This window comes from Malaya genurostris, chromosome 1 (assembly GCF_030247185.1).
Source record: "Malaya genurostris strain Urasoe2022 chromosome 1, Malgen_1.1, whole genome shotgun sequence".
NCBI lineage: Eukaryota > Metazoa > Arthropoda > Insecta > Diptera > Culicidae > Malaya > Malaya genurostris.
The window spans coordinates 101,732,047-101,748,912 of NC_080570.1; the positions used below are offsets into that span (position 1 = coordinate 101,732,047).

At 35.5% G+C, this 16,866-nt stretch overlaps 1 protein-coding gene across 3 annotated transcripts in view; it reads right to left on the bottom strand.

Annotated features, from left to right (window-relative positions):
* Positions 1–13,902: 13,902 nt before the first annotated feature.
* The window catches only part of LOC131425267 (uncharacterized), a 45,971-nt gene continuing 43,007 nt past the window's right edge, over positions 13,903–16,866 (bottom strand). For all 3 annotated transcript variants that reach the window (XM_058587013.1, XM_058587014.1, XM_058587015.1), the window contains exons 2-5: positions 15,013–15,169; positions 14,646–14,795; positions 14,439–14,585; positions 13,903–14,373 (exon numbers count right to left, since the gene is read on the bottom strand). In XM_058587013.1, the coding sequence (XP_058442996.1) occupies positions 14,242–14,373; positions 14,439–14,585; positions 14,646–14,795; positions 15,013–15,147 (564 nt within the window). In that variant the 5' untranslated portion in view covers positions 15,148–15,169 and the 3' untranslated portion in view covers positions 13,903–14,241. The remainder of the gene's footprint in view (positions 14,374–14,438; positions 14,586–14,645; positions 14,796–15,012; positions 15,170–16,866) is intronic.

Genomic DNA, 16,866 nt, shown 5'->3' on the forward strand with positions numbered 1-16,866 from the left:
AAATTTGTTTATAAGTTGCACAATTGGTGTAGTTACTTCCATTTCACATGACGATGTGAAATTTTTTACAGAACTTCTAGAACTGTTAGTGCAATATGGACAAGTTGGTGATCTGCTGCATAGTTGATTTAGACGTACTGGAAGTAGTTCTACAGTGATTTTTTTGGTAGTATTGTGAAACTTTACAAGGATAAATTGCACAATCAATTTTAATATGTTTAAAAATCTTTCTGAACATTGATAACATAAATAATAATTCTAAAACAATTGTAGAACATCTTGAAATTTCGATAAGTTACATTTGCTACTTGGGAATTGTGATACGGTGCGTTGTCTTGATGAAACATATTTTTTCCTTTGCCATATGGGGTCGTTTCTTTGCAATTTCAGCCTTCAAACGCTCCAATAACGCCATATAATATTCACTGTTAATGGCATTTCTTTTCTCAAGATAGTCGATAAATATTACACCACGCACATTCTAAAATACTTTCTAGCCGATTGTTGTGCTTCCGGGCGCTTTGGACGTGGTTCACCAGTTTGCTGTCCACTTAGATGACGATCGTTTTGATTCCGGAGTGTTTCATCCATTGTCACATATCGATGAAAAATTCCGGTTTGCTGTGTTTAAACATGGTCAAACACTGCTCAGAATCATCAACATGTTCTCGTTTTAGGTCAACAGTAAGCGAACGCGGCACCCACTTTGAACAGAGCTTTCTCATAGTCAAATTCGCATGCAATATAAAGGCAACACGTTCTTTTGATATCTTTACGATCCCAAGTTGCAATTGAAACTTGTTATAATTGGCATGTTTCACAATTGCTTTTTATTTTAACAACTTTCCCTGCTTCCAAATAAATAAATAAATAAATAAACTGTCTTTTAAAGGTTAGTATTAACTGAAATAATGCTGACTGCAATAAAACTAGCGCCATCTTTTGGTTAGGCCCGGGACTTTTCAGCCCATGCGTTATATTTTACTAGGGTTATTGTACCAATAGTCATCTCATTAATACAGTCGCCGTGTTATTTTGCCGCTTAATCGGCTTTCAATCGACGAGTTGTGATAAATCGAAAAATTGTACTGCAGAAAAAAATAGTTCGAGAATTTTACATTACTACTGGTCTACTCGAATCGAATGCACCTATTTTACTCTTACCCTTTGATTCAATCTGTCGTACCGAGACAGCAGATCTCATCTCATAATTACTGGAGCTGAGATGAATGGGAATGCCGTTACCCTACATCTGAAACGTGTAGACGTACTGAATCTTATTTAAGGTGCAATTTTATTGCATATTGTAGGTTTAATTTTACCTAGTTTTCTGCATTAGGTATGTTTCAATCAAATAAGCGGTATTGTAATGAACATCACATCATTCATGTCCTCTATAAACCATTCTGTTTTCCAAATAAAATATACCATGAAAATCGACATTACCAAGTTACATTTCAATTTTAAAGGAACCATTTGCAGCTTCTCTGATAATTATGCCTCTCAGAAATTACAACAACCGAATTTGTAACAACTTTATTTCCATGTTTTTACGTTTCGTTTTCGACTCGTCAGTGCATCAGCAGATTTTATTTATTTATTTTGTAATCATGAACCTTATGAGCGATTTTTTAAACTCATTTATATCAAAGGTAATTAAATAGAAAAAAAGTGATTGGTAACAAATTATGGGCATGCATTTTTTTCCAATGCACCACCATTCAGCAGAAAGGGGATTTATTGGAAGTATTCCCTACCTTTTTTTGTAAGCTTTCCTACATCGACAGACATGAAACGTTCAGTGCAGGACTCCGAGGGGATTCCCATACGTCATCGTTATCATCAAGCGCAGCACCTATAAATACATTAGGTTGGACTCCTGCTTTATCATCAATTCGAACTCAACAGTAAGCCAGGCCAGTAGTGATTCTCAGCCTTTCAACTTACAATAATCATCATGCGGCTTTTTAAACTTTTCGTAGTGGTCTTGGTGGTTGCCATGGCCATGTTTGTTGGTCAATCAGGAGTGGAAGCGGCGCCCAAATGGAAATTCGGTAAAAAGTTGGTAAGATCTCAAGTCACTACGCTTCGATGAGTAAGCGGGAAATTAACAATATTTTCTACGTTATAGGAAAAAATAGGAAAAAATGTGTTCAATGCGGCTACCCGTTGTTGTTGGATATAAGGCACTAGGTTGAAACGCAGTTAATGCTGATCGATGGACTGTCATACAAGGAGATTATTTATTTATTTAGAGATTTATTATACATATAAATTTTGAATTATTAGTAATACTACAAACAGTGATTATACGAAGTAAAGAAATTGCTTAAAATATGATTACATCTATTTATAAAAGGGTGGTTTTTCAAGAGGTATAGGATTTTCAAAAATCATAAATCACAAAAAATTTAGAAAATTGATGAAATCTTTATTGGAATCGACAGAATGATCAATATAATTTAATGTTTGAAGATGATTTCATGCAAATGTTGGTTGCGGCTCTGCTTTAGATGGCCCACGCGAAAGATCCAATTTTAGCACACTCTCTTCAACATATCGGTCTGTATTTTAAAATTAATACCATCGGCACATAATCCACACTTAACAGTGACTTTTTTGGGATGCATTGGTAGCTCTTGTGATGGTTCTGGCTGGTCTTCACTCCAAATGCGGCAAATTTGATTGTTTGCGTATCCCTTCAACCAGAACTGAGCTTCATCGCTGAACACAATTTTTCGATAAAATTTTTTTTTAATCCACCTAGTGGTGTAATGATGCCTTTTTCATGAACATATAATATTGTGGTATTCTATTCAAAATTTTTCTCTTCGATTTTTTAAAGAAACCAAGAGATTGTTTATGCATAACATACAGAATAAAAAAGTGCACTCTTCTAGTACGCACTCATTACGATTTAAATGTTTGTTACATCCGAAAATATTTCAAGTGACGGTGATTGTATTGAACACACTTTACCCTATAATTCCGGAACCGGAAGTCAGATCCGGATGAAATTAAGGAATTCCGTATGGGACCACGAGACCTTTCATTTGAATCTAAGTTTGTCAAAATCGGTTCAGTCATCTCCGAGAAAACCTAGTGAGATTATTTGACACATACACCCACACATACACACACACACATACATTGCTCAGCTCCAATTTTCACTAGTCGGTTTTTCAAGTGTTTGCATAACGTTTCTATATGAGAAAGGCAAAAAGTGGATCTTCCTCTAAATTTTCCAGTGCCCATTCATGAATTATAGACCAAACTGAACAAGTTTGACAACGACAGAAGACACGGTTCAGGTGTGATCTGTCAAAAATAGTGTTGCTAAAAAGGTACCCTTCATTTATATAATTTAACTACCAATCGATAAGGAAACCATGATTGATAAATCATGAAATCATGAGCAGAATAATTTATATCATGAACAGTAACTGATCTCGCATGAAAATTTTAATGATGCCATTTTTCTCTTGAAATCATGAATACTAAGCATGATTTCATGAGATGACTTGCTTCATGAATTTTTAATCATGGAACCGGGAATGAACTTTTATCCCAAGATACATTTTTGTTGAATTAGGCAAAGTGCCAGGAAATTGCTCAACTGCAAAACAAGATTCCTCTTTCAATAATATACGGCGAACAAGCAGAAGAGCCTTCGTCATTGGGATATGAATGTCGTTTACTTTATTCAAAGAGCGTGAAGAAGAAGAAAATACGACACGGATTAATCGGAAGCGACCTAGGCGATATACAGTGGGCTATGATTGGTAAGTAAAAGAACAAATTTTGCCGAGTTCTTGAAGAAGATAAGCATTCAAATGCTTAACGCAGTCGAGATATCTGCTCAAGAAGTGACCTGGTATCTCTTACGCCAGCCTATGTGTTTATTCCGACAATGTGACCATGATTTTCAACAGATCATTAAACAATATTTAAGGATAAGCAAAGAAGGTACATCAAACAGAAGTAACTACGATGCATAGTGAATGCACAAAAACTATTACCATGGAACCGAACGATGATGATATCCGCTTGCAACCGACGAATGTTCAGTCAGTTTTAACTTATACGTTGAAGCCCAATGTCTGTTCTGACGTCTCGGACGAAACATATTTGAAGCTCATTGGTTTCAAGTATGCATTTTGGAGTTTTGGTTGCAATTAGCCGTTTTGTTATAAGATACTCATAAACCATGTTCACTCTCAGTATTCTTTCTTTCTTTTTGTGTTAATTCTCATTTTCAAGACAGAAACTTTGATGATAAAAATCGTCTCGCGAAAATCCATTGATATTACACTGCTAGCAATATGGACGAATCGATAATTACGGGAAAATAATTAATATTTTTAATCATATTATTACAGATAACAGATAATAGATTTTGAGTTAAGTTACGTGTCACACTTTAAGAAATAGATCAGTTTTTTGCGGTTTTCCCAAAACAAATGAATACATTCTATCGTTCCTTTTTTGTTGGTACCTAAATATTATAATATAGTAGATAATTCTGTTAACATTTGTTCAGCGATATATGAATCAACCGGTTCGCTCAAATCATTTTCACTCGTTTCTATTGTAAAAGTCTTTTTCTAATAGAAAAAAGTTTTAGTAGTCTATGCTTGCTCTGCAGTTTCAACACATCAGAAATATGAATCAGAAATCTGCTGTACTTCCGTATAGGGTATTGTTGGAGTTTTCACTAGGGACATCAATACATTTGCTAGGTGGTTCAATGAATACGTTTCTGTCGCATATCCCCTGTAGCGTAAGAGACAACATATCATGACGATTTGAATACGTTGATCGTATCTTGTACCTTGCTTTGCGTGTTGGAACCGTCAGTGCACCCAATCACATTCTTGTAGTTGAAAGCTGTGAACATAATCATAACATTTAAAGTATTGAAAAACAAGGCATCATCAATCACATACTTCATCAAAATCTTGAGCAATATATTTCTTTTCTGCTTCGTTTTCAGGAAATATTATAATGGTTATTGATGTATTGTGAAAAAATTCAACAGTGAATTGAAATGTTTGAAGCACGTTCTCTCTGTCATATTAAATATATTTCCAACCACACGGTAAGAATTTTTATTTGCAGCAACCCTATTTAAAAGAAAATCTCTCCTTAATACACCTAGTGGAATGATAAAGTCTTTATCTTGTAATTCAAACAGTTTCATTATAACATACATATTTGGAATGAAACCTGTAAAATTCCATTGAATCAGCTGTAACAAAAGGCATCCATCATATCCAAAAGTATTTTATGCGTGATCTTAAAATTACATGGATAGAAAATAACTTATATCATTATATCTACGGAACCACCAATTGAGCTTCGAACTTGATTAACAACCTAAGGCTATTCGCAACGCTGTGATGGATATATGTTCTAAAATGACAGGTTGTCGTATAATTTAAAACTGTCGAAAATAAAAATTGAGTTTGATGATCTCAATGCGAAGATTTAAAATCTGTTCTGTATTTTTCTGTAAATGTATTGGTGATGTGTCGATTTGCTGGGATGTTTCAAATCAGAAAAAAAAAACAAAATAATGATTTCGAAAATGATATGAATTTTAGGCACGAACTTCTTGAAGAATTTCTGGATGATAGTGAGCTGGAGTGCTTCTAAATCAAACTGTATTATTCAGTACAAAACATTTACAGTTTATATTGACAATTTCTGAAATGTCATTCGACGCTGTTAAATTTCGTCTGTCAGGTTTTGTTAGACTCACGCAAAGCATTTAAATTAAAAATATTCATTAATTTAAAACAGATTCGTCGAGTTTTAAATTTGGTTCAAATCTGTGCTCGAAAAATAGAAATAGATCTCAGCGTTGCGCTTGACAAGTCTAAAATAGATAAGTCCAAATGAAAAAAAAAATAGCGTTTGCGTACAACCTAGGCGTAGCATTCAATTGAGTATAAGTGTGTTAAAATCGGTTCGGCCATCTCCAAGGAAACTGAGCCAAGAGAAAAATCTGTGCCAACACCCTACATTTTCCGAACTCGTCGAGCGTTGTCGAATGGTGCATATCACTAGGGTTCTCCGGAGTTCTGGTAAAAAATCAGGTTTTTAAACAAATTCTATTTAATTCCTATAGAGAAAAGTAAAAATTAATGATAAATATTGCCGTTTTGGCTTATCTGATATATAGTGTTAAGTTCAAAGACCATGGACTTCAAATTTAATAAAGCCGGGGTAAAATAAATGATATTAATAAAAATAATAATAAATTTAATTTCAATTATTATAAGGGGAATTGTACCAAAAGTCATCTCATTAGTCAAGTCAGCAAATTGTATTGCTTATTACTCAACGGGTTTCATTGTAATCGGTTGAGGTATATTCACTTCAATCCGAAGATGAAATATTACTGGAAAAATAAAGAGAAAAAAATTCCATTCTTCTGTTAAGGTGATACGAAAGTTCGTAGTAAATGCTCCTATCACAGAAAACAGATATACATGCTCTCATACGAACTGTTTACAAAATTTTAAATGAGCAACGTGGGGAATACTTGCATATGTCATCGCAGAGAAAAGTTCTCGCATTGAATCCTTCTGTGGAATTTGGTCTTTCTGTTTCAACAGATCTCGAGCCGATTGTTAGCGTACAGAATATCATTGCATGGCTAGTATACTACGATCCTATCCATTGAACCACCAAACCGGGCATGACAGATGTCATCTCAATCGACAATATTTTTAAAGCCGCATTCACTTCACGCGCGACACTATTTTGGGTGCAGATTTAAATGTCAGATCTTATTCTAACAAATTGTTTCCCTATGTTGGAACTGAGATAATTAAGAAATCATTATTTCCGCATATCGCATGTATCGACGTAAACATTTCAAAAGGGCGTTAAAACAATTGACCGATTCTCTATGTTAACTTATATCTTCGTTACTATGCATATGTTTGTTAGAAAAATTGAAATATTGTCTTAATTCATGAATATTTTGTAAATAAATGTGAAAATCAACGAGTTATTAACAGAGTTGCAAATTCGCATTGGTTTATGTGACCTAATAAAATGTCCACGTCCACCGTTGAACGTTTTTTCTAAGAGGGCATTTAATTTAAATTAGAAATTAGTCCCAAGCATTCAGCATATACCCTGAGTCAGTTCCAGGTTTCTCAGGCGAAAACGTATCACGCGAAACGTGAACCGGCGCGTGCGAGCTGATAACGTTTGATCAAAGCAAACCTGTCAGAAAATCAAATCGTTTTGTTACGCTTTGTGTGATGCTCGCTGTCTAGCTGCAACCTACCTGTGACATGGTTTATGAGAGACTGAATTTCAGTAACAATATTTAAATATTCGCGGGTTTCAACAATCTCGCTTTTGCTTTCCATGACCAATACTTTTAATAACCTTCAAAGCTACGGTCCCCTTTAGAGAAATACCATTAAGCCAGTATAGAGTTTCAGATTTTTTTCATATACTGCTCGCTATTAGCCAAAATTTCAATCATGTAATTGAAAATAAGTGACTTTATCCGAGCATAGATGCATGGAAATATTCCTAAAAGGTAAGTGAAATAATTGACTGAACTGAAAATGTTAAAAACCTAATCACATTTCTACATGTATTTTTTAGAATTTTTAATTCGCACCAGTAAATAGGAAACAAAGATGTGTTCCACTTTAAAATCTTTCGACTGCGGACTTGGAACATGTAATGATATTTATCAACAACTGGATACAGCTTCGGGTTTAAGAATTGTGCAAATCTGCCAAACTGCCAAAACGCGAAGCATTTGTAAGACAATTGCAAACGCGTCTTCACTACACATATCATATGAAGAATATGGTTCAAATACCTAGTTGAGCGCAAGAATCTTCATCGAAATTTTTCAGATTGTTAGGAAAGAGGCAAAAAAAAATTAATTAAATTTTTGCGATGATTCAATTCAATTCAATTGCTAAGTTATTTGCACTTTTATATAATAAGTACTCTATTGTTTCTTGTGAATCCGATTTCGGTTTTCAATATGGGACTAATATCGGGCAACTTTGCTGTTGGTTAAAATGGCAGATCTTATTCTAACAAATGGTTTTCTTATATGAATCGAATGGTGGAGCTAAGATGATTCTTTTTTGTAGATTTACATAAAAGTTTTGCTACAAAACTTCGCATAATCCATTGGGAATATTTCAAGGGTTCTAAAACAAACCGATATGCTAATTTTACCCGTTGTTTTCAACTGTTTTTGCCTTTTTGACATCATTTATTTATCTACCCTAGTTCCTGAATTCAGGACCAGGATTCAGATACTAAAACTGAATTTACTAACTAAGCTCGAAATCTGGAACAGGTTCAGAATTCAAATCAAGAATTCAGTTAATGAGTTTAGTTCTTCATGGAACTGAACTCATTTTCCTTCAGGTTCCAAATCTAGTACTATAACTGTATTCTGAACTTGAATTCCGAACCTGAATAAAGGAACTGAATTCAAGAATCAAATTCTCAACTGAAAATAGGAATGAACACATGGGCTTAAAAGTCCCAGTACTACCACATAGATAGCGCTAGTGTTATTGAAGTCATCTTTTTTGACGTAGGACTACGTCTTTCTTTACTATGCTCAAAATTCCACAAGACGAAAGTGTAACGAAATTACTCCAGGTTTGTTTTCCAAATTTGAGTATTTTCTATAATTCTTTCACGAAACGAATCGAAAAAGATGTAAGATTGTTTTTAATACCACGTTCATTACGAAAACATTGTTTAAATAGTGAAAAAATAGGTTCAAAAACAAAACATCAAAATCAGCCGAATCTATAAATAGACCCTGTTGCATGTTTGATAGCTTCAGTCTGTGATAATTCATGAACGGAGACACCTCGAGTGTGCAGGTCTTCATCTACGCCAAGATAATGGAACTACACCCGGCATTATACAACTGATTCTTAAGTCAATGACGAATATGAGGTTAGGTAGCCTAAACGCAGAAAAACAACAACTAGTTCTGGTCGTTTGCATTGGAGGAAAAGGAAACGAACAGTGAACAACAATGGAGAACATTATACAAAATCAGCCTTTCTAAAGGCTCTAAACGTTATCTAAAGAACTATTAAGGTTACCTACAGGGTCCGGCACTCGAAGTGTAACCAATTAAAAAGGCCATAAATTCAGTTTGGAAAATTACTTTTACTTAATTCAAAGTACAAAATGTGTAAAAATAATACAAAATTCAGAACCAATTCACTTTTGCTCGATATGACCACCTTTAGCCTTGACTATGGCCTTGAGACGGTCAAAAAACGAATCGCAAGCTGCCCGAATGTGACTTGCAGGTGTATTTTAGCCCACTCGCGGACAATAACTTTTTTCAGCGCGTCGAGACTGGTGTATCTTTTAGTTCGGACTTTGCTCTCCAAAATGGCCCAAAGAGAATAATCCCTTCGATTCGCATCTGGTGAATTCGAGAGCCATTGTATGGCCGTGATGAAGTTCGGAACGTTGTTTTTCAGCCATTCTTGGTTCACTCGAGCTTTGTGAGACGGTGCCGAGTCCTGCTGAAACGTCCATGGTCTGCCACCGAAATGTTTGTCTGCACACGGATTCAAAGCAACCTCCAGAATACTTTCCCGATAATATGTCGCATTTACCTTGACGCCAGGCTCGAAGGTCTGAAGTTGGTTACACTTCGAGTGCCGGACCCTGTACTTTGCAAATCAAAGTTAAAAATCATCAGTTTAGTGCAAATCTAGAATAATTTGATAGGTAGTGCAGTTTTCGCTGGGCGAAATTCGCTCCAAACGAATGCAAATAAAGCCAGAAAACGGCATATCAAAATCGTAGAAAATGCCACCTTCTGAAATCCTGAAATGAATCCCGCGATAACATCATTCAGCTGCTGATCGTGCGAGTAACTGAAAAAATACATTTAATCGAATGAAAAATGAAAAATGATAATCTGAAAAGAAGTAGTCAACCTTTAAATTCTATACGTTGATATTGTTGTAGCCGTAAGAACCGCCCTTTTGAACTTTTGATCTATTTAGTTTATTGTTCGCTCCGTTCGCAGTGAGGCTTTCGCTTCAAACAAGTGCGGAAAATGCATCAAAGTATAAACACATCGGAGAGAATACCTATACAAATCGACAGTTCTAAGAGTTGTGACAGTGTTATAATTCGCAAATCATTTACTTCCAAAATATTTTTAGTGCTCTACATAGAATCACGCCAAGAGTTAATTGGGTTTCCGCATATACATTATTCTGATTTTTTAAAATCGGTTTTCAATCCGAATAAGTGTCGTCACTAATCCATACGACGTCCAACTTCATGGGTTTCCTCGTTTCGGTGCGGAATGTTAGCGCTGTAGGGAAGGGCACACAAGCATGTGGTAGATTTACTTTGTGCGCCGTTCGCCAAACGAGAGATAACCGATTACTTAGGAATTTTGTTCGAGGAAATAATTGTCAACTGTGTTGAAAGTTCGAGAAATGGTAACCTTCGGTTCTTTTCAGAATTCAAAGCATTTTACAAAGATCTAATGAAATTTTACTTGAAATAATTTATTAGTAGAACAATGTACTAAAATAAATGTTCATTATTAAAGTGATCTGCTCCTTGTCGACAGCAGTCCAACATCAATCTCGCGGTTATGTCCCTAACAGTACCTATATAGAGCGGCGCTGGAATGATTGCGTTGCGCTTGATGGAGATTACGTTGATGAATAAAGTTAATTTTGATTAAAAAAAATCGTGTTCTCTTTGTTAGGCCCGGGAATTTTCAGCCCTTGTGTTAAATTCTGGATTCGAATATCCAACATAAACAATGGAATTAAATTTAGTTACAAAATTCAGTCAAGAAACCAGGGCTGACATAATGCATCTCGAATGGAGTTTCTCGAAACGATTATTTTTTAAGTCGATTCGACAGAATTGTGGCACTACGTATCGCTTTCGACCACTTGATCGAGATCCTAGTAATGTGGTTCTAGATTCTGACTGGCGCGGATCGAATTGTCAATTAAAAAAAACAAACCCAGTTTTACACATTTCAATCACGATTAAAATGGAACTATGAATTATTTGTTGGATGCTTTCGATTATATAAATTCGGTTCGAGTACTGAAAAGAAGGAAAATGTGTGTATTGCGGAACATTTGTTTGGAATAATATGACCACATTTCTGTAGTTTAAAGCAATGGAGAAGACGTTTCAATCAATTTGAAAGAGTAGAGAATTTTTTTAATTGTGAGGTTGTGCACAATCTACAGATAAACTTTTGAAGTTATAATAAAATATTTTCTGTGCTTTCCATGTCTTGTTGCAAGTTTAATACAATTTACGTCGTCCATACGTGTAGTTTTAATAAAAGACTTTTAGGTTTTGCAGCATTCATTGTAGTATTTGCAATCTATCTAGGTACTATTGAAAAGTCAAATTAGAGTGTTTAACACGAGACCCAAGTAGCATGTTAAGTTGCTGTCCTGTATTTTTCTACTGATTGTGTAATTTATCAAGTCAGTTTATATTACTATTCTTGTAACTGTTATGTTATGGAAAAAGCGCAATTTTCTGTGTTGTGCAACATATCTTTAAGTTCTTCCGTTATCATTGTGCAACTGATACAAAACTCATGCGTCGATCCCATCACAGAGGCAGTCATATAATCAGCGAAAAAACAATTGTGAAACTCGTGAAAACTCATTAAACAAGAAATGGAATGACGTTTACAAAAACATAACAAACCTAAGTTCTAATAAATAAGTTTTACATTTGATTTTCAATACAACTGTTCTTAACACAAACATGGATCTTGTAAAACAACCTGCACATGAAAAATGATAATGCTACATATTATAGAATTGATCTTTTGTGTTTTTGTAAATGAAAAATCGACAACGAACTGCTTTTTTATGGTGAAACATGTATTCGTACGCATGAAATTTTCAAGCGCCTTTGAATTAACGTGTTTTGATGATTGTACACCAACTTCTGTGAAAATAACAATCTATTATTTCTAAAGAGAATCATCGGAATGGTGTTAAAAATACGTATATTCAAGCATACTTAAAATTTCCAGACGGTTTTGATCGAACTAATGTTTTATTGAACCTGAAAAATCTCGAAATGAATTTTTCTTCAATTTTTTCTAATATGGCATCGATGGTAACAGTGAGTTGAATAGAAAATGGTTCACGCAACGTAATGATTTATATTATTTAAATAACGGTATTCATTAACATGTGAATATTTCAGAGAGAAATATTATACGTTTTGTTTTGATTTTAAACAAACTAGTTGAATTAAGTAACAATACAGTATAAAGATTCTTAATGGGCCCGACACTTGTAATACGCACTGTAGGTATTATTTTGGCAAGCCCATGTGTTGGAGTTGTACAAACAAGTTGCACAAACAGTATCATGAGAGTAACTTTAATGAATTTAACTTTTCGTTCAAAAGTGATGTCAGATCTGCTCATTATTTCAGCAAGATGAAAACCAAACACAATTGTTCTGATTGAGTTTTGTTTTCATTGCGTATGTAATGTTGTATTTCCGCAACATTTATGATAATATTCTCATCTTTGTAAGTTTTGTTTTTATTTCAAATAGATAAATATTTCATAACGTTTTTGTATGTTTTGGATTTCATATCATTGTTTTTCTAAAAATGAAGAAAACTACTCACACTGACCTACAATTTTATGAGGCAGCCAAAACTATGCAGACTTAACAGAAACTTTTTTTCACAGTAATGTTATGATTCGGCGTATCAATTTTTATCTTCAGGAGAGCATCATTTTGTTAATTTCTCTTCCACAAGAGATAAATAATCATTTCGACATATTTTGTGTCCAATACAGTTTGGCAATTTGTTTATAAGTTGCACAATTGGTGTAGTTACTTTCATTTCACATGACGATGTGAAATTTTTTACAGAACTTCTAGAACGGTTAGTGCAATATGGACAAGTTAGTGATCTGCTGCATAGTTGATTTAGACGTACTGGAAGTAGTTCTACAGTGATTTTTTCGGTAGTATTGTGAAACTTTACAAGGATAAATTGCACAATCAATTTTAATATGTTTAAAAATCTTTCTGAACATTGATAACATAAATAATAATTCTAAAACAATTGTAGAACATCTTGAAATTTCGATAAGTTACATTTGCTACTTGGGAAGCGTCGGTACCGATATGTGTATGACTACCTCAAAACGACCGAGTGTGAAAAAGGTAAGCATGCTGCGTTATGTACAATAAGAGATATTCAAGATGAAGTTCTACACATTCTTCCAAATGGCGAATTTTAAAAGGTGCCCCATAATAGAGTCATATGTATTGCCGCCGAAATAAAATCAAATAAACAATCAGAGTAGAACACTTTTCGGGTCATGATGCAGTTGTGAGATGGTCTTTCATGACATTTCCTATCTATGACAATTCAGCTTAAAAGAAGATGATTAACCAATTGACTCAACCAAATTCAATGTCACGACTCCTCCAGCTCCTTCCGAAATGTTACACTTTCAACAATCGTTTTGTACGGAGACATGCATCGGTGATCGTACCGCCAAAAATATCGTCGACAGAGAGAAAATCGCAAAAAAAAACGTGATAATTTGATTCATCGCACCGTCTGTTTGTAGATCTGTGTTGAAATGCCGCCCATGGATGCGGTCGAGCTGAAGGTGGATAGCCGCTGTGACATTGGAACTCGTGAGTAAATAATTTTGTGTGAAGAAACGTACGTGGCGCCCAACGACGATTGTTCTTGAATTTTGTTTGCTGGTTGGCAATGAACAACACCTGATTTATGAGCACATCGAAGTGAAAGCTGTTTTCCAGCTAATTTACAAAGATCAAACAAAGCTCAGATGGAACCGTCGTGCAGATTGCCTGGTTTGAAAATCACTCAAATTTATTGGCACTACAACACACACACACTTAGGTTTAGCATTACATCCTTACTGACTACTAAAACCGATGAACACATCGAGGGAACTAACAGTTCAATTCCGTTAATTCTGTCAATTTTGCAGGAAGCTCACCGGTTCACGGTATGTTAGAACAGAGAAAATGTTTAGTCTAGTTATGTCTAGTAGGATAAATATTGCAGCTGGAAAATATCGAACACAAACATGCATGTGTGTTCATGTTGCTATCACAGAAAAATCCCCTTATCAGTCCTAGTAATTGATCCTGCAAATTGCACTTGGTTTGAGTCTGCTCCGAGCCTCGATCAACGTGGCCTGGTGGTAGTAGTAGGCCTCCTTGTTGTTGTGGTGGTACTTCCTGTCTTAGTAAAATTTCCCGGTCCATACACCGAATTCTTCAGTTCCTTTTTATAGACGTCTATATTGTAATAGGTTTGCTAAAAAGATTGAAGGAACTCAATTTATCTGTTGTAGCTAGTATATTCGAACACGGCTAACTTACATTCCACGCATCATTCCACTCTATTCGGAAAAGCTTCTGGAGGCCTCGATAATTCCGGTTTAGGATTCGACCTAGTTCGGCACGAGAAATTCGGTATTTGGCGGTGGTGCTGGTGGCTGGATCTGGCGTCGTGGTGGATATTTTGGGCTATAACAATTGAGAAGCTAATCATCATATTCAGGCTAAGGCTATATTTCTTCTGCTCACATTCGGAGTTGTTGTTGTGACAGTATCGGTGAACTCGTTACTCAAGATGTCGTAGATATTCTTTAGCGTCCAGGCGGTATCGTTGTACTGCTGATAGGCAATTTTGCCGACCTTCTGGAAGAACCCAAGTGCACGTTTTTGTCGGGGAAGCTAGTTGTTGAGTTATTGTAAAATGGAAAACCAAAAAAACACAACACACGTTTGTTAGTACGCACCATCCCAACCAGATATGACTTCCTGGTGCCGTTTCAAGTCATTGTAAAATTGGACTATTTCTAATAAAAACAAACCAAACTGATACTACCAATTGAGTAAAATTCAGTAAATCAAAAGAAAACACAAAACGAAAATCTATCATCCTGTTTACCTCCTGATAGTAATATGATTTTTTAGATTCGGATGCCATCAAATCTTGATCCTGGTCATTGGCTTGGGTGCAGCTTGCAGCTAACAGGAATGCCACAAGGGCAAATTTCCACAAGCAGTGCTTGAAAAGGGACATGGTTAATGGAAGATTTTAGTAGCTGCAAAAAAAAAAAAAGAAAAAGTTATTATTAACTTTTAAATGAGAAATCTCTTAAAAAGAGTATCCAGGTAAGGCGACTAAACAACTGCGGTTCGACGATGAATACGAGCAGTTAGTGACTGAGAAGAAAGTTACTCCCGACGAAAACTGACCAGGAGATACACAGATATGCGCGGAACAAACTAAACACAAGTTGCACGATTTTCAAAAAAATTGTTCAGTTATTAAAGACTGTACTCGAAAAAATGCAACACTTTCTGTTGTGTATAACTTTCGATTTTCGGCCAAATATAGAAAGAAGAAGGCCTCTTGAAACGAATAGCCAGCAGTTTTCTCCGGTCTAACGAAAGTGAAACAATGTTCTCATCCTCAGTAACAAATCCATGTAAAAATCCCTATTCTTTGACACCTTCGAATTAGTTACTCGCAAGTGAAAAATCGTCTTCCAATGTCTCTCGGTTTAAGTTCATAAGGTTCCTTGCTTTTGAACCATTCCCATGCATTCTAAGCGTACATTCCCTGCATGATTTATCCATTCCCTGCATAATTTATCAGTAATAGCATTATCACCACAAACATCCACGAGCATTTCATGCGCTTCAGCTGCACTTTTCTTCCATTTAAAACAGAATATTAAAACTTCCTTCAAATGCTGCTTAGTTAACACAAAATTGCTCATAATTAACACAGTGGAAAACAAGGTATTTAAAAAAACTCGAAACAATTTGAACTGAATATTAATGACGGATGTCTAACCTTTTGAAACTATCGACATCAGCTGTTCAATATTCGTAGCCATCTTTGGTAAATGGACCGAACTAATTTGTACCCCAATAATTCTGACACTTTCCAAAGTCACTAATGTGTGGTTGGTCTTAAGGTTACCGTTTCGATTTATGATCATAATCGACACCGACATGTCTGCATTCACTTCGATAATCTCACATTTCTTAAATCTATTTTTTCCTGCTAATCGCAACTTCTATTGTCGTTTCTTGTTATAAGTCTTCTTTTATACCACGATTTCTACTTAGCCTGGAAGCATGCTTCAGTCTCAGAGATGTCCTCAACATTCGACACGAATTCTTTCCAGCAGCCTGCTGTCAGAAGGTTTTCTTTTTTTGTTTTCATAAAGTTTGTTTTTATTTGGCTCCTTTACACTTAAGTTCATCGCGGCCGTTTCACAGTAAAAAATCTTATTTTTTGCTGGATCTTGTAATAATTTTTTTTTCTTGGAGAAGAGGCACTTTCGCTGTTATCTAGCGAATGAAGGGGGAGTAGTGGTTCGCTATTCACACTCCCTTCCATTGGTTCAGCATCACGATTATTAGCGGAACAATCGTATTTTTTTCACAGGCGTTGGGTAGGGTATTAGCTGCAGCAGGTGTACTTTGTTCTACAGGGGACACTGATGATTTCGTTGAGAAGGATGGTTCATTGTTGTTGGTGGCTGTCACTGGTGTACTGAGGTTGCTTGGCGTTGGTGTGAAGAAAGCACCGTTGTCCCTTGATGTAGTTGTCCCCTTGTCCAGTTTATCACATGTGGCCATCTGATTGTCATAGGTAACAAGTGATTTGCACGGGATTCTTGTATCCTGACCGAAAGTCACATAAGAAGTGCTCTTCAAGTGCATGCGTAATAAGCGTGCGCCGTTTAGAATACCGGGGAAAAAATTCTTCCACTTTTCTTTTTCG